General features: G+C 40.3%; 1 protein-coding gene across 2 annotated transcripts in view; it reads right to left on the reverse strand.

Annotated features, from left to right (window-relative positions):
• RBMS1 (RNA binding motif single stranded interacting protein 1) overlaps positions 1-12053 on the reverse strand; it is a 142290-nt gene extending 130237 nt beyond the window's left edge. For both annotated transcript variants that reach the window (XM_041403284.1, XM_041403283.1), the window contains exon 1: positions 11744-12053. In XM_041403284.1, the coding sequence (XP_041259218.1) occupies positions 11744-11818 (75 nt within the window). In that variant the 5' untranslated portion in view covers positions 11819-12053. The remainder of the gene's footprint in view (positions 1-11743) is intronic.
• Positions 12054-25533: the final 13480 nt, after the last annotated feature.

The raw sequence follows: 25533 nt of genomic DNA on the forward strand, positions 1-25533 counted from the left end.
TGTGCCACAGAAATGCCACGAGTTCTGGTGTTCGGCGTATACACATTTCTAAACTTCACATAAATATCAGTAAAAGAGAGCCATTTAAACTAACCTTGACAGAGCTGAATAGAGTGTAAGTAAGCATGGAAAATGACCCATTATACTTCATATGAGTAAAAAAGGTATCTATTATTAATTTAATCATTATTCAATTATTCATCTGACACAGAATTCCACTTTCAATTTTAAAAGAAGGAAAGGGGCAACAAATATAAAATATGCATAGTTGCTTTTCTGCCTCTTCTGGAGGCAACATGGCAAAGTAAACTTTTGTCATTCTCTTTCATTTTTACTGTAGTATTTTGCTATTTCTCCCAGAAAGTAGCATAGCTACTCAGCATGTAAGTATCACATGCTTGGTAACACTTCTCCCTGATCCCAGGCCCTCAACTAAATAAAATTCCAAGAATAGCCTCTAAAATTCCTAAGACCAAAGACAACCCCAATACACAAATGTATCTTCATTTTTTTCCCAGTTCTATATTTTTTGAAAAATCTGCAATTATTTTTATATTTGGATAGCCCAATCACCATCAAGGCAAACACTCTAGGACAAAGAAAAAAATAAAGACGTATTCAACTGGCAACTTCTTTTCTGTTATAATGACTTGCAGTGATAATGCTGCTATCTTTGACTTTCTGGCAATGAAAGTCACCTTAGGGCCAACTTAATCCAGTGTTGGATCCCTAAATTTATATTCTGGCACCTAACAAGAAACCTTATTTTCAGAATTAATGGACAACTATGAGCAGTTTAGTTAGCAGAGTAAAAATGAACTGGCATTTGGTGAGTTTTACATGTTTTTCTCATAACCAATCTGGTTGACAACCATAGCTGTGATTTTATTTTTTTAAGATCTAGTAAAAGCAGCATCTTTAAGATTAACTCCAGGATTTGGGAACATGTGAGTTCCTATTATTATACCTGCCATTGAAAATCCCTAGAAAATCTGGGGGAAGAGCATATAAAAGACACTGGAGAGAAGTGCTAATAAAAGCAGAGCGAGCTAAAGGAGTTGGGTGGGTGGCTTTGGAAGCCTTTCACGTATCCATAGCTCCTGCAGCTGATGAACTTACTGTAATTTGGAAGAAAAGTCATGTGAAATACAGCAGAACTGTTAGTGAAAAGCAATAGGGACATGCCAATTCTTCCAATTTTTTCTACTAGAAAGAATACTGCCTTCCTCAGTATTCTGCTGTACCTCTGTATAATGTCTGCTTGGAAAGAGACAAGATTTGGGGGTTAATTATTGTTTTATTTAACTTTTAATCCATGCTCCAGACAAAAACTTATCAACACATTCAGATTTGATGCAGGAACAAGAAATGTCAACCTAAAAAAGTGGTTTGGTATAAGAATGTATACAAGTCTGTCACAATTTACAGCATAATTTTGTAGCACTATAATCTTCTGCCAGGAGAAAAATAAATAGACAAACCTAAACCCCCAAATTTTAAGCAGCTTAAACAAGATATTTGCTAAAATGGGATAAGAGAATTTGCATGATTTATGATTATTGAAATGTCATTTGCATATTTGTATAATGCATGTTCTGTGAAACAGAAAAAGGGATTTCCTTCTACACCTTTCCTTTCCAAATTCCATAGCACAGCTTACTAGGATGGAGCATGAAAGGAACAGTAACAGTTTATTTAGAGCCTCTTATGCTGATGGATGGCTACAGGGCCAGCCTTACAGAATACACACTAGCTTGGGAAGGACAACTGGAGGTCATACAGTCCAACTTCCCTCCAAGACCTGTTTGCTCAGCACCTTGTCCAGTTGAGTCTTCTACCATCTCCAAGAGATTCCAGAACCTCTATCAGTACCTTCAGGTCACAATTACGGTGGAAAAAAAAAATTCATATCTAATTAGAATTTCCTTATGTCCTAACTTGTGTCCACTGTGTTGCACCCTATTGTCTATTCCCCTCTGTGATAAAACTACCAGCTCTGTAGACAAGGAGAGGGCAGTGAATGTCATGCCTGGACCAAGTGGAGCACTACCAGTTGCTATACTGGGACTGTTGTGTTTAATATTTTTATCTCAGAGAAGTGCAAAGTTCTGCATGTGTAAAGGAAGAGTCCCTTGAAATTATGTCAGCCGAGAAGTGACTGGCTGAGGAGCAGCTCTGCTGGAACAGACCTGGGGGCTGTGGCACACAGCCAGCCAAGCATAAGCCAGCAGCATGCTCTGCTGTTCCTGCTGGGCTGCATTCAGAAGGGGAGGTGACTACCCCCATCTGAAAGGCTCCATTCAGAATCCCAAGCGCAGTTCTGAGCCCCCAGTAAACAGCACTGATAAGCCAGAGCGAGTTCAGTGCAGGACTGTCAAGACAGCTGGGGGCTGGATCACCTATTTTGTGAAAAACTGAAGGAGATGGGTTTGTTCAGGCTGGAGAAATGGAGGCTTTGGTGGGAGTTAATAGCAGTTTTCCTTTCAGAGAATGGAAATTTATGGAGGAGGTTATCAAGGAGAAGGGGCCAGATGCTTACAGTGGTCCATGGTGTGAGGATAAGTCAATGAGCCTAAGTTGAAAAAAGAGAGGTCCAGACTGCAAATAAGGAAAAAAAAATCACTACAAGAATAACCAGCATTGAAACAGGTTGTGCTGAGAGGCTGTGCATCTCCATCCTTGGAGACTTTCTAGAACAGACCAAATAATGCTCTAAGCAACCTGGTCTGATCTTCTAGATAAACCTGATTTGAGCAGAAGGCTGATTTAGAGAGCTCCTGGTATCCTGTGATCCTACCCCCATGCATCTCCAAGAAGTGTGTCTCCACTTTTTCAATGCATTCTTATTTGATACATTTAGTCGCAGTTAGATCTCCCCTTAGCCTTCTCTTCTTAAAACAGCCTGCTCTTCTAAATACAGCGATTTGTCGGACCTGGGCATAAAACAGGGAAATACCCATATTCATCAGAGAAAGGAAAAAAACCTCACCCAAATACAGATGTGGAAAGAGTAGAGAACAACCTAAATAGAAACACTGTGAATACAGTCCATTAAAAGGCCTGAGCAGTGAAAATAGTGAATTGGATAAAGAAATTTGGGACTGAGAACAAAGAAACTGCTCCTATGATCCAAGTTTCCTGTCTCTGAGGAAACTGGAGTTTGACTACTCTGTCATTTATTCAAACGCATCACAGAAACTACTACATCTAGCCCTTTTTCCAGCTACCTGGGACAGTAATAATCCGAGCTTTTAGACAACTGACTGGGTCAAAGGAAGTAAGAGGCACTCTGGAGTCTTTGGCCCTGATAGGAGCCATGTTTCCCCCTCCGAGACGTCCCCGTGTATTCTCACTTTCATGAGCAATAGTCAAAAGCAAATGGTCACTAATCAGGAAAGCTATCCAGAGGAAACCAGAAGGTCACTAACACTATTCACAAAATTCTAAGTTTGTATCATAAACCCTTCTTTAATGTTTTTTCTAGGAGACAGAATGTTTTAGCTAGTACTTTTCCAAATGAGTCACTAACACCCTTGTCTTAATTCTGCAGCTGCTGCTAATTTGAAGTGCCAGCCTTCTCCCCTCTTTCCCCAGAATGAAATAAAATATCAATGTTGCACTGTGCTGAAAATGGAAAGTTAGATGTAACACTATGCTACAAGGCCTCTGGAAGTTCATTTACATTTGATTCTTTCTTTCCTCCCAGGCCTATACCTAACTTAAGCCCCCTCAGCAAACTATTTCACACTTACCTCCACAATCATTGGTCCTAAGAATGAAAGACAGACTCAAAAGGTTTTTTAACACTTAGTGCACCAACATATAACACAATTAAAAAAAAAAAAAAAAAAAAAAAAGAAGATAAAATCACAATAAAAAATGTTAACAGTTATCTGCATTTATGTGTAATCAGCAAATTTATGTGTAATCAGCAGCCCTGTTGGCCAAGGCCCCAGAAAGCCTTTTATCCAGAAGAGCTCCACAGCCCCACTGCATGAGACAAAAGTGAGACCCAAGGGGGTGGACTTCTTTTGGAGACAACTTCACCCATAGACATGCAAATCTCAAACTTCTTAAGTATCTCATTAGTTGCTCCAACTGTAAATAGGTGCTGCAGCTGGGAGTTTGGGCTTAGTTTTCAGCCAGACTGGTTTTTTGATTCAGCTCACTGACCAATCATACAAATGCTAGGGCCAGCACAGAGGGAAGAATGGGCTGCTGGGAGCAATGGGGGAAGACAAGACTGCTCTTTTTGGCTGCTGTGCATAGTTATGTAAAATTAAAGTGATTATGTAGCTATGGCCTGAGGGATAGAAGAGGTCACAGATACTACCACAGCCTATAAACTGCTGTGGAAATTGTGTCAGTGTGTGTTGCCAAGAGACAAGCACAGGAATTCACTTCTGAACCTGTTGTAAAACCCACGAAGTGAAGCCCGTTCACTCTACCTTTCTAGAAAACCTCAATACTTCCCTCTCAATGCACAAGAGTCACACCAAACATTTTGTCTTACTTTTTGTATCAGTAAGCTCTGTATCTACCTGGAAAGATTCTGAAGCATTTCTCACAGGCCTTACATGAGATTTCAAAAGCTTAGCTTAAATATATTTTGAAATGTTTTCATCAATTTGGAGCAACTGAGACTAAATGTGCTCTTACAATCTCAGACTACGAACAAGAACATAGTGCTCCAAAAGCTACCATAGAACAAGTGAGCCGTGTATCTGCTTATACCTACCCATGTCCAAGCTCCTTGACTTCCTCAATTCTGAGATAACATAATTCAGCTTAGAACTTACTAAAATAACATTTCAACGCAGATCTTGGTATTTTCAGCTAGGGAAGACTAGGAAGATGTATGAAGTCAGAAAATAATTATCATCTGTTTAACTACAGTAGATATGACCTGAATCTGTTTTGTGTCTGTTTTGACTGAAGTGAATTAAACTCAAATAGAACAGATTTTTATCAACATGCTTTCCCAACATTTTTCACATTTTTAGCAAAGCAGGAGTTTTCCCAGCAGAAATAGTTGTGAATACTACTTTGCACAGGCCACAAAGTCTACACAATTGAACAAAAAACAAGCATATAATTTTAGCTAAATCTGAGCATACATCTTCAAGGGACTATTTCTCAAACCAAAAGCATAATTTAATGAATGACAACTTATTTTTTAAAACCATTGTTAATTGCTCTTGATTATGGAAGACTGAAACTGAAATACGTAACTGTACCAAGATATACTTTCCCATTTATTACTACACCTTTGTTGAAACTTCTTTACTACTATCACAATCACATTTCTTTCATTAGGAGCACTAACAGTGTTAGTAGCCTCAATTACCTGAGTGATGCATCTACTATCAACATTAATAGCTCAAGCCTTGCTACTTTGACTTCAAAGTAGATGAAAAATTGTGTCCATGGTTTTTTTTGATGTATATACTAAAAAAAAAATATATTTCTTAAAGGTATTGTTTTACAGAAAAATGCTTACTACATTGTATTATTCTTCATAGGAAAACATGAATAATTTTGCCTACCTTTTCGTCGTTCTTTCATCACTGAGTGGAAGCTCAGAAATTTGCTAAGGAAATTTCATCCTTGAGACTGAGACCTAGAGACTTATGCTCTAACTAGAAGCAAAGTACTTAGAAGTATATAGCATGCTCAATTCTGGTTTAAAAGTAATGAGGGAAAAAAACCCTACTATCATTATGAAGAGCACCAGCTGAGTTTTGAAAAAAAACATACGTTGAAGAACTGTTTTATTCAAAGAAAATTAGCTTCTCCCCACACAAACTTATTGCACACCTTTCATGACTGCCTTGGGATCCTGTGTTGAGGGTAAAGCTAGAAAATAACCAGCACAAATCAGACATTGTGTAATTCTGGCTTCTTACAGCTGTTGCCTACCTACCGGTTATAAACTTCACATTCACAAACCTGGTGCCTGGAGGGGGTTAACAATCAAAATACAAAAGGAAAACAGCACTGAATAAATGTCTCAAGACTATTTCAAGTCACATATAGGTTTATCACTTTTCTGTTGAAGTCAGTCCCATAAGACCATCAGACTCAGGATCTGCTCATATGTCTGCAGTAAAGTTACTACAGAATCACAAAGAGGGACCAAGATTTTGCTGACATTTGTTAAATGACGCAAATCACACAGTATCAAATTAAGCTCCAAGCATGGGGTACTGTAGGGATGAGTTTAGTCTCAAACTTCTGGAAACTACAAAGCTAATAAGAACCTGCAATCTCCACCATTGATTCAGTGAAGAAAATATTTTTAACTTTGTCATTTGCAAATTCAGTCTGTATATATATATGTGTATATATATATATATATATATATATATACATATATACACACACACATATATATATATACCATCCCTCTCTATAAGGAGGTTGGATTCAGGAAGGAAAGTTGCGGCTTTTTAAAAACTCTTTTTAATAGAGTCCTTAGGAGAAAAACACAAAATTAACACACCTTATGAATGCCATTGCTGCTTTTCCTTGATTCCAGCCCTGATTACACAGTCTCTAAGTTGCACTCCCTAAATTTTGCTCCTCTGAAGTGAAGATTATGACCATCAGGGCATTGCAAATCACCTCCAAATTAAGCATGATCAGCATAACCCAACAATAAATCAAGGTTCTAGTACAGGTTGCTTATCTGAAATGGAAGGTAAAACTCCTGTTGCCTTCAATAAGCCAGTCTTCCAGATGATAGTGGTGTGAAGTGTTTCCACAGTTCATGTTTCTTTATCAGAGTTGTTTAGAGAGTTACAATGATGTACACGAAAACACATGATATGAACACTTTGCTCAACCCATTTCTAGAGAGGCTTTTGCACACATAAGCATTATTCCAGCAAGAGTTTCTACAAATACCTCATGAAGGGCATATTTCTAGTTCATCACAGACTACCTGAACCAAACTTTAGAAGTTCAAAGGAGCTATAACTGGGACTGAGAGATTCCCCTCACAAAACAAGCTGGCTAGAACAATTACGTAGAACAATCATTGTGACCAGTGATGAGAAGTCTCTGGTCTGATGTATAGGTGTAAACAGACGTTCTCAGTTTTGGACTGGGATGTTTGGAAGAAGAGAAAATGCTCTTTCTAGATAATACTCTTCATGTCTTTCTATTTTTCATCCTCTGAAATAATTCTATAGAGTCAGGGGGATTATCTTCCCACCAAAATGCTCAAGTTTTTTCTTAAAATTGGTAGATTTTTACAATTCTTTCCCTTCCACAGTATAGTACATTTTTTGGAAGGAATTCTCTACATAGTTGCACAATAAACCTCCAGCCTGTCTGGAATGGGAGAGAACACATTAAAGAAGCTGAGGAGGATAATGGGATCAAGTAACTGTGTGGAGACAAAAAGTTTGCCTGCAACTAACCTGTGTTTTTACTTCAGTGAATTTCAAAGCTCAGTCAAGAACCACAGAGATCACAACTAGGGACAAAGAATACAACTTTCCAGAACATAAAATGTGCAAATTACTTCTGTCCAACCTTATAAACATGCATACTCTGCTTTACTGTAAACTTGTCTTTTACTATGTACAGATTTTGCAGTCTTAGTGCATACAGAATAAACCTAAATAAACTGATTAGAATTAGTAATCATTGATACTGATGAAAATCAGCTCATAAGCTACTGGAACTTTTTAAAGGGTGACAGACCTGTGCTTGGTCTGAATGCAGTGCCAAGGTACACATTAGCAGCAAACAATTAGCAGGTCCTACTTCTTCTGCTTTAGAAACTGAAGGTTCTACATTGATCTCTTAATTTCATATACCAAACTGCAGCTTACCCAGTTACTTAATTGTCTGCTAATAAGACAATTTCATGTCTACTTAGTTTAATACTGTTAACTGATTTCCTTCTCACTCTGCCATCAACAGGCTTGGATAAAAATTAAGTGTTCCCATTTTAAAGTTTGCTCTCATCAACCTGAGAACAAGGTTTTGACATGGCAGAATCTGCCTGCTCACTACAGTTTATATCAATCTACAGTCCTGCCTACAAACCCACACAACTTCTAGAAATATTGGTTCTTCTCAGAGCTGCCAAATCAGCAGTTTTGCACCTACCAAATGATAAAGTTCAAAGCCCACTTGAAGATAATTTAGCAAGATTCACAAGACTTCATTAGTTCTAGGGTTTGTTACCTAATACCATACAAAATGACTAGAATTCAAGTATCACACAGGTATTATCTACGACTACTAAATGCTTACACTTTAGATAAGCCATGCTATCTATAGAAAATGTTGCCATCTTCCACAAATCCTCTCTTACACAAAGAGCTTTCCTTTAAGATACAGAAGCCTGCTGGTGGAATTACTCATATTGTCACATTACTCTCCCAAGGAATACCAGTAATACAGGTAATTATCCAATTTAGTTGTAAACTGTTGTGTGCATTGTGACCCTGATTTCCATTTGATATGGGAAAACAAAACATAGACTCACTTTTATTTCTTACTTGACCAAAGCAAACAGATTGTGGCCTAAACATGTCTCTACACATTTGTATTTGTTTATGTGTACTCTGTCTTGTTAAATATTAAAATATTCTGCCTGGCACAGCCAGGTTTTACTCCTGGACAGACAGGCCTTTAAGTACTGGTAGAACACATGTATCTTAATGAAAATAATTTTCCAAAATATTGAAATAAAAAAAATCTCTCAATTATAAGTAAACCTTCAAGTATGGAAATTAGATTCAACTGAGTTGAAATCTGAAAAGCAATGTTACAGAAATATGGCTAAAGAAAGGACCTAAACCATTAGAAACATCCATTGAACTTGGAAAATATTTTTTGATGCTCTCTGACAAGCCATACAATGCTGCAATACAGGAACTGTCCTAAAACATACACTCATTAGAAGACACAAAATTTACCAGGTATGTCAAGCATATCATTCCAGAGTAAAAACTGTCCTAAAAATGAAGCTTTTACCAGCATCAACTTAAAGCCATTTCAAACTGTTTTCATTGTCATAATGGTATTTAATTTTAAAAGTCTTCTTCCAATGTTAATTTTCTTCTTTTCATTTAAGTCCATGGTTTCACTAATCTCTTTTGATGCTGAGCTCCCTAAGACTAGGAGGAGGGAGGTGCTGAATCACAGCAAATGTTTATATTTCCTCACAGAATATATCACTGAACCAGCTTGAATACTTCATGAATAAGACTGTGAAAATCATAAGTCAAATACAAAACCTGGTTTTTTAAATCTGTAACATATTAATATCAATTAAAACAGCTGACCACATCAACATTTTAACCCAAAGAGCCATTAGGAATATATGCAATTTACCTAACGAGTATTTTTGAGCACTTCACAGAAAAATTCATCTTCAAGAAATTCCTGTCACCTCCTAGTTATTGATTTGCAGATTATTAGTCAGCAGATTTTCCATCATTATTTAAAAAAGGATAAGATGAGAAGCAGAACTTCTGGTTCAGGAGATTTCCCTCCAGTATAATCACCTACTATTACCCATCGTTCATCCAGCAAAAGCAATTCACTTCTATTATCATTTGCGTTTAACAGAACCCAAAGATTTCTCCAGAATTACTGACAGAGTGGACAGTGAGCTGTTTTAGGGCTCAAAGAACAGAACGGCTAAAAACTATGAATTAAATGAATATTTCTACGTCCAGAGGGGATCCACAGTGGGAAGATTTCTTATGTTACTGGATTCTGCATACTTGAGTACCAAAACCTACAGTCACTGGTCCCTGTATCTATACCAAGAAGACATCAATTTTTCTTTTATTTCTTTTATAAAATAAAGATCTCTGAAAATAGGAAACTTTCACTGGATCTCAGATATTTCATTTCATGTGTGTAGGTCAGATGGCTCTGTGTTCTCTCTGCTGAAACAGAGCAATGTAATTTCAGGCTGTATAATTTTATAGCAAAGACTGCAAGGCAGTTTGAAAATGTCATTGACTGTAATACAAATCAATATTAAATTATCTGTACAGGAAACATTTTCAAAAGATGGTCCATCCTGTTTTCTCATAGGATCATGGATTTCTTGGATCATTCTTTAATAACTTCTATAAGCTATCAGAGTTTATCTCTCTCTTCAATTATTTACAGGTCAAAACAGTCAAGTGATACTGCTTTTTATATATTCTATGTTAGGTACTTGGTTTGTAACTTACAATTGCCACACAAAACCATGAGGGTAAAAGTTCCTGAATAAAGACATTTGTTTCATTTGAGAATGTACATATTGTCTTACAGCTAAGTGATGCAAAAGGCTGTCCTTTAGGCATTCCACCTTTCTTTAAAATAATGCATTAAATATATGCATACACATATATATATTAAATATATATGTAAACAGTTACTGCAGTGATTACTCTGCAGCTAAACCTTTAAATGGCTACAGTCTGTCCATCTTTAGCCTGATGTCAATTACACATTTAACAGATTAGTCATTTCAAATCATCTAAAGACCTTTGTCACATTTCTATCAATTTCTGTATCTATGAAAGCACATTTCAAAGCCTCCTCATTGCTGCCTTGTAAAATGTCTCATGATTGTCAAATGGAATTTATTTTTCAGCCAAGCAGTCTAAAATACATTTCACAATACAATAACACAAACACAATAAAAAGAAGAGCCTATCAAGTGTGCAGATAAAGAATTTATACATAAGGAATTCTTTCCCGTCATTGCCAAAGAGGCAAGGCAGTTCAATAGCAAAAAAAATTTAAAAATCATAAGCAAACCCACACCACGGTAATAACCTCTAAAAAAAAGTTCACACATGGAAGCCTCATATGGGTCTGTTTTGATTTGTGAGGAGTGTCACTGGTGGTTGGAAAGGCTTATGCTAAATGTTCCAGACAGCTGATGCAACCACCTCTGCATCTGCCAGTTTGCAGCATGATGCTTCTAGAGCAGTGGGGCTGGCTGCCCTTAAAGACTTGAAGGAGAAAGGGAAAAAGGTGGAGATCCTCCACCGCAAGAACTATTAACGTCAATATCCCCGCAAACAGCAGCTACCCGTGCACAACATTAATCATCACGACCTGGACCCTTAATGCGTTTTTTAATCCAGTTTGAAAACTGTGAGGTGGCAGCTCACAAAGGTCCGACTCCACAGACAATGAGTATCCACCCGAATCCGACAGCTTCCCCAGTGCCCGTATTTAATTGGAATTACGGCCATCCCCACCGCAGCAGTAAACACGCCCTGCCACCCCTGGGGATGTCACAGCACCCCCGCCGCGGCCGAGGCACGGCCATGGCAGCCCCAGCCGGCCGAACTTCGGCTCCTCTGCCCGCGTTCCAGGGGCTGCGCTGGGCGAAGGCAGCGGGAGCGCGGCCCGCAGCGCTCCGCTCTGCGGCGGGGTGGCCGAGGACGTGGTTGGGAAGGAGGAGACACGCCGAGAGCCCTGGGGAAGAGGAGGGACCGACAGCGGGAGGGGAAAGGCGAGAGGGGAGTCAGGTCGGAGACTGCACGGTCGGGAGCGAGGAGAAGCGGTGGAAGCCCGGCGGGGGCTCCCGGGGCGGCGGCAGGAAGGGGCTGCCGGCTCTTTCCTGTCTCCGTCCCCCGGTGCAACCTGACCGCCTCCCCCGGGCCGTGCCCCAGCCGCGGAGCTCCCGCCCGGCCCGGCCCTGTCCGGCCGCCCGGAGCGGGGCCAGCCCCAGACCCGCCGCGCCGCCCGGCGTGCCGGACCCTACCTTCGCCTGCAGATACTGGGGGTAGTAGTAGGTGGTGTACTGGGGGTACATCTGCTGTTTCCACACTTTGCCCATGAAGCTGGAAATGTAGCCTGCAGTGCAGGGATGGGGGGGTACTTTGGGGGGCTCCAGCCGCCTCTCCGTGTCTCTCTCCCCTCCTGCCTCTTCCTTTCCGGCGGCGGCGGCTGCTGCTGCTGCTCCTCGGCCGAGCTCAGACCTTCCTCCACCCAAAAGCCACAGCGGAGCGGAGCGGGGGCAGGCACTCTCGCTCTCTGCCCGGGAGTTCCTGCCAAGTCCCCGCCCGGCCGGGCCGAGCAGCAGCGGCAGCGGAGCGGCGGCGCGGGGAGCGCTCGGGGCCGGCGCGGCGGTGCCAGGCGGCGGGGCAGGGCTGCCGGAGGGGCGGGGGACGGGGGCGAGGGGAGGCGCTTAGCCCCGCTCGGCGCCCGGGGCGAGCCCCAGCCGCGAGCGGCGCCGCTCGGCCCGAGGGCCGCTCCAGCGCCGGGGAAAGCTGCGGTGCCCGGCGGGAGCGGAGGGGAGGCTTTCCACGTTCTGGAGGAGAGGAGGAGGAGGAGGGCTGCAGTGGCCGTATCGCGCCCGGCTCGGCTCTGACCTAATTAGCCTGGTTGTGCTTTGTTATCGCCTTCCCTCTTTTGTGCATCCCGCAGCTGAGCAGTGGTGCAGGGCACAAGCTGGAGGGGGAAACTGGGTACAATTTTGGAAAACCAAATTTGGCTTCAATTCCGCCTGACGGTACAGGGTGCATTTATCTGCCGGAGCAGAAGAGACTGCAGTGCTAAAATCAGTTTACAGAGCAGCAACCACAAAGCCAGACCAAATTCTCTGTCTGGCCCATTGCACGTTCTTAAATTTGCACTTCAGCCAGTGGTGCTGAGTTCTCCAACAGGAAACATTCCTGTTATAGACAGTAATAGCTATATTTTTTCACTCGATATTTTCTCTGAGAAAGCTGATTTCCTGAACGTTAGAAGTAGGGACCAGCTGCATACTATGCTCTACTGTTGTGTGTAAAAAACTCAGTCCAGTCGGTTTACTTCTGACAAATCCATCTCTTTTCAACCAAAAGATGAGCTGATCCTCAGAGCATTAAGCAGATGCCATTTCTTTGTCACACTAACCACAATCATTTTTGTATTGCGGTACTGTTTGATTAATAAAACGTGTATATAAGGCCCACCAAAACCCCTGGTTTTATTAACCTCAGCCAAACTAAATGTGATAATAGCGGAAAGAATTAAAAACCTGAAGGATGTACAGGTATCCCAGGGTGATAGCAAAGGCAGCCTTTGTGCAGCCATGAAACCCTGGTGCAGGCTGAGCAATGAGAGGTAACTGCAGATGGTCTTCCAAATTCCAGCTGAGCAGAGGACAATTACACAAATGACATTGCAGCTCTCCTTGCCAGCTATTAAGATCACTTTAAAAGTTTGGGGTTTTTTCTTTCCAGGAAAGAGAATTGTACACACTTTGCAGTCTACGCAGATTAAAGGACTAGTGGCATCTTTAGGAGAAGGCGTTTTCTTCAGAAAAGGCATGGGAGCTTTTGAGTTTTCCTTAGGTTTGGGGGTTTGTTTGTATTGTTTTGGGGTGGTTTTTTGTTTGTCAGCACACGGCTAGAATGACTATGAAAACAAGTAGAAGCACAAAAAACATAGGAGCTGGTAATATCTTCTTGTGAGAGGAACAAAGATTAAAGCTAGGGGAAAGCTGAACAGAACAGAAATATCAGGTATTTGAGGGGGTTAAGAATGTGCATCTGGAGAACTGAAATGGCCATGGCTAAAATCAGCTGTCTCCTGTTTACTGGCATTTATGCAGTGGAAAAAGCATACAGGCAGCAATTATCTCCAAAGAATGCCAGGTAATATGGCTCCAGGGTAGTGCGTTGTCAGAGGACGGCAGAAATTAAGCTTCAGAACTTCATGGGGAAATGTGTTACTACAGCCCAGATACGTGAGGATACTGTTGTAGACTGCTTTGAGAACTGCCAAATTGTGGTCTGAAGTTCTTGGTTGAACTTCAAAGAATGTGGTGCTGGCCTCTCATAAGCTGACAGGTTACCGGTGCTAGTACACTTAGTTTCCTTTAAAAAACAAAACAAAACCAAACAAGGAAAAAGATGAAATCAAGACTGATGGACTGATGGATGCACTTTGTGGGGATTTTTCTGAGGAGAAAGAAAGAATGAGATCTGAAAGAAAACGTTATACTGAAGACATCTGGAAATTAAGAGTGTTTTCCTAGAATCCATTTTCATGTAAACAGCAACTGTGGTTGTCAAAAGTACATTGTGCAATCCTGAATGAGGAGAGGAGCATCCAGGAAAAAAAAAACAAAAACCAAAAAAACAAAAGAAACCAACAAAAAACCTTCAGGAAATGAGGAGAAGGGAAATGCAGCCTATATCATTCCAGCATTTACAACTGCAACAGTCTCCAGCTTAACTGTGTCAAGTTATAGGTAATGGCTGATGGCTGCCAGCAAGAGAAGCAGCAATGCACTCTGCCACAACAGCTCCTGGAAGTGATGAAAGAACAAATCTGGCTAAGAGAGTATTTGATTTCAACCACAACAGCTAAAGCTGATCTCCAAGTTCCTTCCCAGTCTCTCCTTGCAAAGACTTAGAACTTTCTCAAACAAAGCCTTTTGCTCTAAAGATTAATCTCATCCCCAAAGATGTGTCACTGTTAATATAATGATGAAACCAGTTTAGTTCCATTTGCAACCAGAATATTTTCTAATTAAAGATCTTATTCTATTGGAATATCTGTGAAGCTGACATTAAAGAAGTTCAAAATTCATAGTTTAATATTTACCATTGAATTTAAAAAATAAGCCTGCAACTTAATACTGCAAACATTACAGTGTAGTGATCCCAGTGGTGATCACTGAAAGTTTGAAAATAATACTCAGTTTTTATTAAAAAAAGGTTAGAAGATATAATTATTTTATTGGGATCATTTACATAAACTTCAGTTACAGCATTTTTAATTTTTTTTAAATTATAGTTAAGGTGTTTACTGAATTAATGAATTAAGAATTCTTGGGTCAAAAAAATTAAATTTAGCATCACACAAGGCAATCTCTGCATTTGTCTTTTTAATATGTTGATTATTCAGCCAACTTAGTAATATGAATGCAAGTTGTGCATTATAGACAGGATATCATTGCAAATGAAACTTTAAACCAAATTACTAATTTCTTAACTTTTCATACTAATGGAAATGTTTGGATTTAAATACTTATTTTATGTTAATTGCAAGGGCACATAAAAATTTTTAAATTGAAACAGTTTATGCTGGCTGGTGGTACCAACTCCTGTCATCATGACTAAATACTCAAAAGGTTTAAAATGCTTCCCTCATTTATGCACCACATTAAGAAGGAAGATAAACACTGAGGTGTGTTCTGGAAGCAAGTGGATACACAAAAGAGTAAAAAGCTGACTTCCTACAACATGTTAAGGAAAACAGTACTCCATAATTTTGTCTATGGCCAGAGTTCACTGAGTATTAATGAAACAATATTAAATTCTATTAAATTCTAGGTGTTTTTCTTTTACATTACTACTTTATCACGGATATTCTCTAACTGCTCAGGAGTGATTAAAATATGATGAAAACACAGTTGGGTTCTTGCTGCAAATGTCTGAGAAGTGCTGTATGTGCTGCCATTCAGAGGAGTTTTAGGGCAACTCGGTTGAACCCAATCACTGGTTATGCACTGACTCCAATAGTGTTGTAAGAGAAATCCCATTCACGCTGTACAGATTAACTCAAACGTCAGGAGTTCTACCCTAGGGCAGAAAAAGTCAAATGCAATGCAGAATAGGAGGCAAATGTATTTAAACCATCTCACTTCAGGAACCGAGGGGACTGCTGTCCTCTGCATCATCAGTGGTCTTTGCATTGGTTGGGCTGCGAGAGACAGACATGTTTGTGCTGAAACCGCTATTACTATGCCACAGTCAGGGATATTTGAACAAGACCTTTTTTTCTAGTTAAGATCTAGCTTGAGTTTTGGGAGATCTTTCTTCGAAACCAGATGTACCACAGCATGTGGGTGAGAGGGTGAGCAAGTCGCTAAATTACCCTGTGCCTTACTTCTGTTTGCAAACTGTGTCAAACATTCACCCCATTCTTTGCCTGCACAGGGCACCGCAATCACTCGCTAAGAATCTGCCGAGTTCGATTCACATGAAAGGACTAAAGCAAATGGAAGCAGCGGCAGTGCATCAGTTGTGAATGCAGAGAAGCCAGGTACTGCATCCTAATTCACATACAAATGTTAACAAACCAAGAATCCATTTTACATCCTCAGACAGCACGTTAGGGCTACGGAAATGCAGTGGGGTTTAAGCTGTCCACCAAAACTTCTTGCCTTCAACACACACTGTTCCAATTACTTGCAAAACCTCCTTGTTGTAATGCCACCCCTTAGCCCCATCGCAGGGCCTTGACTGCTTTGCAACACAAATGAAAGACTCTTCAATTTAGGTCGCACTAGGCCACACTCAAGCACAAAGGCTAAATAAACAGCCATTGTTCATGGGCCACCAAGATGAAAAGCACTTGATTGTTGTCATCAGTTAAATCAGCTCTCTAGCTTTAGTGGCAATTAACCCTTTCAGCAAATTCTTAAATATTTATTTCAACGGAGTGACTACAATTCTGTACTTTTACAGTAGCTGTCCTGGTGTAAGAGCATTTCCCTGGAACACTGCTGAATGTAGCATGCCCTTGTTTATCCTTACAGCTGAGCCATGCACTGCACTGGCTCAGCTGCTCCTGACAGCTGCAGGCACCGTAATTCACTTCTGAAAATCTATACAGCAGGGCTATACAGCATTCTAAGATTGTGCAAGTGAAGTATTTAACTGGCACTAACATGCAGGCATCTAGCATATTCTGCATTTGAAGCTCCCCTTTCATGGTTTCATGTGCACCAGGCAATGCTTCCACTATTGTCAATGGACGCCCACAAAAGATGCCTCCAGACTGCACATGAAAACAGGTTGTGTTTGCAGCTAAACATATCACCATGAATTTGGGTGATAACCTTTTCCTCACGTTTAGACAGGTCTGAGAGTATCCTTTCCCATGTAAGTGCCCCATTTTCTATATGGTTTTTTCCAGCATTCTTCGTAAAACTTTGTGAGGCACCTCTTGTTGGTCCAGCTCTATAGATCTATTTAATACATGTTTTATGCAAATAGTCTTCTCATGATGCCAAAAGTGAGTTGTATTACACGACTATGTTCATTCTAGGGTGGAAATAGTTAAGAATCCCACTTCTATTCATATATTATTTATCAGAAACTTCCATCCCATGCAGTTCTTAACTATCCTGGAGTCTCTCTAGCAATAATCTCTCTTCACTGTGCGAGCAAATGAACAAGGAACAGAATAATTGTACCTCCACGAAATACTGATCAGCTGCAATTCTTTCATTAAGATATTCCCTTCCAGTTTTCTCATCTCAGTTTCAGGGCAGAATTTGCCATTCCTCCCCTTTTTCCTTAAACACCAGCCTGCTCTGGCTGCAGTATAATAAGAAGAATTGTGGGTGTCTTTTTACTAGTTTGACCAACCAGCCATGGTTGGTCCTGATGGAATTCCAACCATTGATTTTAAACATTTATATATAATTTGGAACAAATATGGGGGTTTTCCTGCCATGCAAACAAAAACTGAAAGTTTAATTCACACAGATAACAGCCATCTTGTTTCTGAAGACTTTACGGACATATTGCACTGTCTTTAGCCACATCTCAAGCAACTGAAGGATGCAACATCCAGGCTTCATTCCAGTATGACCCTAAATGCCTCTAAATTTTCCTATTTTTGGAATAAAACTATTCCAAAGCATGAAATGTACACCTTCCAATTTACACACAGTTTAGACAAGTTGTACAGCTTATAAACCATCTAGCAAATCTTTCCAATGTCTCAAACTCCTCCTGCTGCTTCCATCACACACAGCAACTCCTTGAGCTGCCCCACACCCATGTGTGGTCCCACATAAGGGTGAGCTGGTTTAATTCAAGTGCTGTCTGGCCAGAGGGCCCAGGCTGAACCCCACCTGGGGGCTCTCAAGCAGCACAGAAGTTTCCTTGCCCTTTCCCACCTACTGACTTTCAAGCAGCCCTCAGGGTCATCCTAGCTGTGACCTCTGCTCTACCATCACCTTTCACTGAAATCTCTTGGAGGCTTCAAAAATCATGATGACATAAGGGATGATGAAGGTGAATAGGGAAAACAATTGCATGAGCTTGCTTTCCTTAAGAAAGTGCATGAATAATTCAAAAAGCATAGGCAATTTACTCATTATCATTAGGTTCTACATTTTTGATGTCTTAAATTTTTAATTTAATGAAACCAAAGAATGTCATTTTATTGAACATTTGAACCCCCTTTTTCACACGAACAAAACACAGTATTTATCTCAACAGATATCTCTCAGTGCTATTTTTATTTGATTTCTTTACACAAAAAAAGGACCAAACCACATTGCCATTTTGAATTAGTGCATGTATTTGAGCTTCATTCACAATTTGTCATGTTTATCACAAACTATTTGTAAATGCTGGACACTCTGCCTGTGTACTTACAGATTAACACAGTGCAATACATTGTCAGAACTAATAGGCGATGTGTCTCTACTGCATAATTCAGAAAAACATTAAAGTGTCAGCACCCTTGATCTCCTGTAAAAATGGAAGCTTCCTCCTTGGCTTTGGATCCATCTCTGTGGTCTGGATGAAATGCCAGCTCTTCAGTCCAGCTGGGTTGGGTGATTCTTTCTAGCTGACGACCCTGCTGTGGAAGCCCCAGCACTCGCTGCTGAAATGGTCCTCAAGTCATGCAGCACTGACAAAGCAAAGTTGGGCAACTTCATTTATTCTCCTCTGTCTGGCAGACAGTAATGCCAGTGCTGATGGGAATCTGTGGAACTAACAGCAAGGCCCAGGTAGATGTCCCACTTATGGTGTATTTCTCAGGTGATTTAAAAGGTTTCTTATTTCTGAAAAATCATAGAGGAAAATAGTCAATCTGATAAACTGAGATCCTTCTGGGTCCGTTTTGTGATGTTTCAGGACATGCCAAATTCCTGACCGAGAAGACAAACACTTTTGCATTTAATAATAAACATTTATGATATTTATTAGCCATCCTTTTATTGTGATGTCACAGTATTTTTTTGATTCATCTTCACAATACTTTTCTGAAACAATTTTTTAGTGCATTCACAGACATAAAACTGGTATGAGAAAGGTCTATGTGACTGTTACAATATTATAAAGGATATAATTTTTGTTGCAAACAATAGAAATAAAAGAACAATACATATTAGGGGGAAAAAAAAACAAACAAAAAACCCAACACCATAATCTTGGATTTTGTGATTCCAAGTTCTCCAGTTTTGTTGTTTCTAACATAAGTAATTGAATGCACTAAAAAAACACTTTGAACTCTTATATCTGTAGGTTTAACTGTTTCGTATCTGTCTTGTTTCCTAAATTATGAGTCTTCTCTTAATAGTTCTTCCCTTCCTTAGGATTGGATTTCATGTCTGTCAGAAACATTGTAGTACCAAAAAAGTGTTTCAGATAGACAGCAAAATGTTCATACCATTTAAAAACCTTTCCAGTTCCTGTGTTTCACAACAACTCTTTATAAACCAAAGTATATTTATTTTGGTGGAAAGCTACCCAAACAAAAATATTGCATTTGCAGTTCTGGTCTCTGGGGCTTTAATCCACTGAGAAACTTATGAAAGTACTCTCTGATTGTGGGATAATATTTCTATCAGATGCTAGCAATATTTATTGCATCATTTTATGAATTTTGATGCTTTTAAAAAATAATTTGATGTATATAAAGTACTTTTGCTTCCATTTTCACTAGGGGAGACACAAAGGCATTAAATCTCCAAACATATGCTCCAAGGGGACCTAAAAACTGTAAATAAACAAGGCAAAGTCTGAGCTGTAATCAACACATCTCTAGCAATAAAGAACATTAACAAGTTTTTCTCAGAGGACTTAGAGACTAGCAAGTATTTGATAAACCTTGCAGTCATCTTTAGAATTCAGTTTCAGATTTTCATACTTCAATAGCAGCTTATCAAATATATTAGGAATTCACAAAGGTTTTATAGGTTTAGTTTATTATAATTTCTAGTTCATTTACAACCTTAGACTCCCTACAAAACCTAAGGAACGCCAGCACGTGTGACAACAGCTGCAGGGCAGAATTTTCGGGGTATCGCACACGGTTCCGTGCGTGGGGCAGCCCTGCCAGGCAGGAGCAGCAGTGTCTTGGACAGAACAACAATGAGGTCCTCAGACCTCATCACAGCCTGCAGCATCTTCCCAAGGGAGACAGGAGGGACAGACACTGAGCAGTGACAGTGACGGGACCCGAGGGAAAAGCTGCGTAAGGGCAGGTTTCGGTTGGATATAAGAAAAAGCACCGGGACAGGCTCCCCAGGGAAGCGGTCACAAGTGCGGCCTGGAGGAGTTCAGGATGCGTTCGGACAATGCTCTCGGGCACACGGCGCGGCTCCTGGCCATGCTGCTGTGCAGGGCAGGGAGTTGATGATCCTTGTGGGTCCCTTCCATCTCAGCAGAGGCCGTGGGGCAGCAGCTCCTGACGAGCAGGCGGTGCCCCCGGCCGGGCCGCTGTGAGCCGGGCTCTGGCCGGGCCCCGCGCCGGGGCACAGCGCCCCCTAGCGCGCCGCGCCGAGGCCGCGGGCCCTCGGCTCGGCACCGGGAAACGCCAGCGCAGCCTCTGCACGCCAGCTCCCACCCTGGAACCTTCCGTGCCGCCAGGGGCCAGGTCTCCTCGCGGCCGGGAGCAGCCCGCAGGTCCCACGGCTCCGCTCGTGCCTGGCTCCAAGAGCCGGTGTTTCCTATCCCTATGAGCTTCCCGGATTTTGGCCGTCCCTCAGAAGAACCACAGGATGGTTTGGGTGGAAGGGAACTTAAATACCTATTTCCAACCCTCCTGCCATGGGCAAGGACACATCATCATTCTGAATGCTAAATAAAAGAAATTAGGTTTTTGTTCTTTGTTGCTCATTTGTATTTAAAGAGAAAGAGACAGCAGACCATGCTGAAAGCCCTTCTCCCTTTTGGTTTTTTTTTTCCCCCATACTGTTTGTTTTAACCATGGTCACCACATAGAATACATTTAGCACTACTTTCTTTAACTACTGAATGTGCGTTTTCTTACCAGTCCTGGACATTTTCCCCATCTCAGAATCCAATTAAGCATTCAAAACACCAGCAAAGGAAGTAAAAGTAATCTGAGAGAACTGAAAATTTGAATAATTAAAATAAATGAAATTAATACTTGTTGACGATATGTTTACATGAGTATTTAACAGAACTAAGGAAATTTGCCATATATTTTTTAACATATTTATACAAGATTTTAACCACAGCTGTCAGTTTTTAGTACAGTGCATGGATTCTTGTAACCAGTAAAAGGAAAAAAAAACCCATATCTTTTTAAGATCTAGATTGTTAAATCAATGGAGAGATTGCATTGTCCTTTCCATTTCATTTTTTTTCTTTTAAGTATGTTCTTAGCATGATATAGTAAGACAACACATTTCTTAGAAGGATAAAGAGATGAAGACATTCCTAGAAAACATATGCTCAATATAAAGTCCTTTTGTAAAACATATATATGAACCAACTCAGCTGGGAGCAGTTAAGCACATTTGTGTGTGTGACGGGTATTCTTGTAGGCATAAATAAGAGACTTCCAAACAGGGAGGAACCTTTCTTCCAAACAGCATAGTTAAAATGAAAAGAAATTACTTGTCTGCATGAAGAACGTTGATATTTGGATTCACATTTCAGCTCAGCCTCTTCAGTTTGTCAAAGGAAAAGGTAAGACATGGCTTTAGTCTCAGTCCCTCACAGACAAGACCTTCATAATGACCTTTCTTCAGTCTGCCATTCAATCATAGTATGATTCAAATCCAGGTGTCAGTTTTTATGTCTCAATTTTTCCATCCCTCTGTACATTCAGGAAGCTGAGAAAATTGCTCAGGAAGGATCATATCTTCTCATGAACAACATTTATTTTATTGCTAAGAGGTAAGCATTACACATATTTTAACATGGGTCATTTGGCCTTGCCTTGTGTCTGATGATCCAATTCTTATGAATAGTCCTTTTCATGGGTGTGAGTGTCACCCAGTTACTTTTACTTGCACAATTCTTTCCATGCTGCTGTCCCTGCCCCTGTTTATCTCCCTATCTCTAATCCTTTCCTATTAGATTAATTTAAATGGTTGAGGAATTAGAGATAAGGGGTCACATGCTATGATTCCTTGGATCTTAAAAATATAGATGCTTACAGTTTATGAAACAAGTGAATAAGGTGCCACTTTTATCTAGAAAACTGGCCTAAGCAGACAACTTGTAAAGAGCTTATTCATAAAGAGGAAGCAGATGTGGTAGACTTTGGACTCCATCCCTCTGGGAATAGACTGACAATCATGAAGATGGAGCACAGGATCCCAGCAAGATGTTTTTATAAAAGCACCTAAGCTCACACAGGATGGGGAAAAAAAGGTTTTATTTCCTGTGTCATTTTGTTTTTACAGTCTGCTGTGTCGCTGTATTGACTCCCTTCTCCAAGAAGAATAGCAGCAGGCTCTTTTCTCTCTGGAGTTAGTTTTCTGAAAGGTATAGATGAAAAAGGTGGGGACAGGGGCAGAGAAAGAACTGTTTTCCCTTTCAAGCTTGATACCTATGAATCTTTTCTTTCCCTTTTCACTTAAACATGCTCACAAACAAAAAACCACCTAAATTAGATCTGTCTCTCTCTCAGGTGGAGACACGAAACACTACTTAGTTGGGTTAGAAAAAGAAGTTGCAATATGTGCTCTCAGATAAATTATATAATGATCTCACTATCAAGTCTCGTCTTACACACAAAGGTAAAAAAGCACTACTCTAAAACACTGGATTGTCCTGCATTATGCATAGCATAGAACTCCATCAGGCCCCTATCACTAAAAGATTCTTGCAAGTCTTATGGATAAACATTTTTACTCAGCACTGGTGTTCACAGTAATAATTTGCCATGGACTTCCAAATTCTTATAACCCGTGTCTTCCTTTCAAAAAAGCCCCTTGAGATGTCTGTCCTTTTCTCAGTAGCTGTGCACTCACAGCAAGTGGAAACATTTGTACACACACAAAAAAAAAGAGAGAGAAAAGAGAGCTGCACAGAGGCAATTTTCTTTCCAAACCATCATGTTTGACAGTTCTGTTTTACACTTGTGGAAGACTCTGAACAGTGCCTCACCCTAACTTGCTTGCAGTGACCCACCTCAGTCACAGCATAAAGAGTTAGCAAAAATTAAACTGTGACTAAACTGTGACTTCCCAAGATGCTAATTTCATGGTTATTCCAGGAAATTAATTGGGATGCATTCAACAAAAATTGCAAAGAAGCTGGAAAACTGTGGTTGTCCTACTGAAAGAATAAATAAGTACAGGAGTTTAGCCTTCAAGGACAGCCAACAATTCAAAAGGACAAACTGGCATCATTTTAGGCACAGAGCTAATGGTAGGCAAACATAAAAAAAACCCCCAGATCAGTTAGCATTTAGCATCCAGAAAGCTCAGTGTCTTTGTTGAACAGCTCTGGACCATGAAACTTGGGAAATTTCTGCAGGGGTGTTAGCACTTCCTGCCTTTGGCAAGGCAGGAAGTATTGCACAAAACAGCCCTTATCAGGGTATTTTGGTGCTGCCAGTCCCAGTGCCAGCAAAGCCCAAGAAGTGTCAGGCAATTATAAATTACAAAAAAAAAAAAAAAAAAAAAAAAAAAAAAAAAAAAAATCTCTGCGTATAAAGAAAGCATAAACTTAGAATGCTTTTTAAAAATTTAAACCAACACAAGTCTACTCTGAATTAATGTGTTTCCCCTTAATTTCAATAGTGTCACGCATTAAACTGTGAAACAGCAGAGAAATACTTGTCTTGTAAATATTTTACCAGAAAACATGCTTTAAATAATTGGCCTTAGTGAAAAGAATCTAGAACTATGCACATTACAAGGCAAACATTAATAAAAACATCTAGGGTATGATAATAGTAAGGAACTAACTGATCTCCCAGTTACATTGTCATATTATTTGCTACATATTAATGATGTATAAGATGCTTTAGTTCTTCCTTCAAAAGAATTACAATCTAAACTAACACAGACCCAGAACAGATGGTATAAACAGGGAAGGTAAAAGTAGAGAACAATAGACAAGCCCAATCTACATATATTCCATCTGTTTAAAATTAATGCCTTCATCACATTTTATTGGAGATAAAAATTAATATCTCCACCTGGTCATGAGAGAAGTACATGGATGGAGGGGAAAAATGACTGACTCTGTGGTCTGCTTTCTTTCAACAAAAAAATATTCCCAGGCATCCTCACAGGAGTAGGAGCAGGTGAAGAGCTGATAGGATAAAATGTCAATCATTCTCCATAGCATTATCTCAACCAGCCCACTAGAAATTTTAAGCACAATTCAATGATAATATATAAGAATTAATTATAGCGATTCATTCACCACACCTGAATCTTTCTGAACATGGAAAGCGCACCTCAAGAAGGGAGATAAATTTCTGCTAAAACCTTACTTACTTTTCTTTCTTTCTTACTTTTTAGCTTGCAACAGCTCTTCAGTGGTGAAAAGCCTTATAGGTATGAGGTGTGTATCTCTCTTTAGAGCTGTGGAGGGCCCTTTCAACAGCATGTGAGCATTCCATGCTGGAAAGTACTTCACCTTGGCTTTGCTTGAAGGCAAAATCCAGAATAACTCAAAGTTGGTGTGTCCACATCAGAACATGTGAGATAAATGAAAATGAGTGACATAGAGGGCATAAACCTTTCAAAGCTCCTCTGCCTCTTCATTCAATCTGTAAAATACATGTTCTCCTGTTACAGCTGTCCTTGGTTCACTACTTCCTTACTAACAGCTTACAGCACTCACACTGTGCAGTGACAGCTTCCTTTGTAAAGCACTTCCCAAGGGCCCCGGAGCAGAGTAGGATTTGCAGCACACTAGGAAAGCAGGCACACATGCTTTCATACGTGGGACAGATCCAAACATAAATTCATTAATGTAGGAAAAATTGATCAACTTGTACACAGATCTCTATACAGATAGAATGGAAAGCAAAATCTGTCTTTCTGCAAAGCAGAAGACTTGAGAGTGGTAAGATAAAAAGAAAGTGGGCAAAACAGACGTTTTTCAAAGCAATTTCATTATTGGATATATTTGAGCAAAATCAAAATAAAAATCAAAGTATTCCCTGAACAGTACACCCACCAAAATTTGATTACCTGTGTGTTTGTGCCTTGGAAACCTCTCATCACCAGCTACCCAACTTCATGTCCCTTATGATTGCACACGTCCTGTGACAAAGCCAGTTCCTACTGTGTTCCCAGGCACTCTCATTCCCTGCACGACCTCCACAGCACTCCTCTGCCTCCATCTACTGCTTCAGCCAGAGGCAGCAGATCCAGCCACTGGTTCCTAGTCAAGAAGTGACTGCAGACCAGGCAACTTTAGCTGATTGACTGGTGACAGTGTGACAGCACTGATCACTGCTGAGCTTTTCATGTAGCCTCTCCCTCCTGGGGGCACTGCTTGGTGTCTCTTTCCTTCTCTCTTTCTATTAATCTAATTTTCACAAAACCTGCTGGAATTTAATGGGTGAGATTTCTGCCATTCTGCCTAA

This window comes from Onychostruthus taczanowskii, unplaced genomic scaffold, assembly GCF_017590055.1.
Source record: "Onychostruthus taczanowskii isolate IOZ18803 unplaced genomic scaffold, ASM1759005v1 scaffold20, whole genome shotgun sequence".
Taxonomy (NCBI): domain Eukaryota; kingdom Metazoa; phylum Chordata; class Aves; order Passeriformes; family Passeridae; genus Onychostruthus; species Onychostruthus taczanowskii.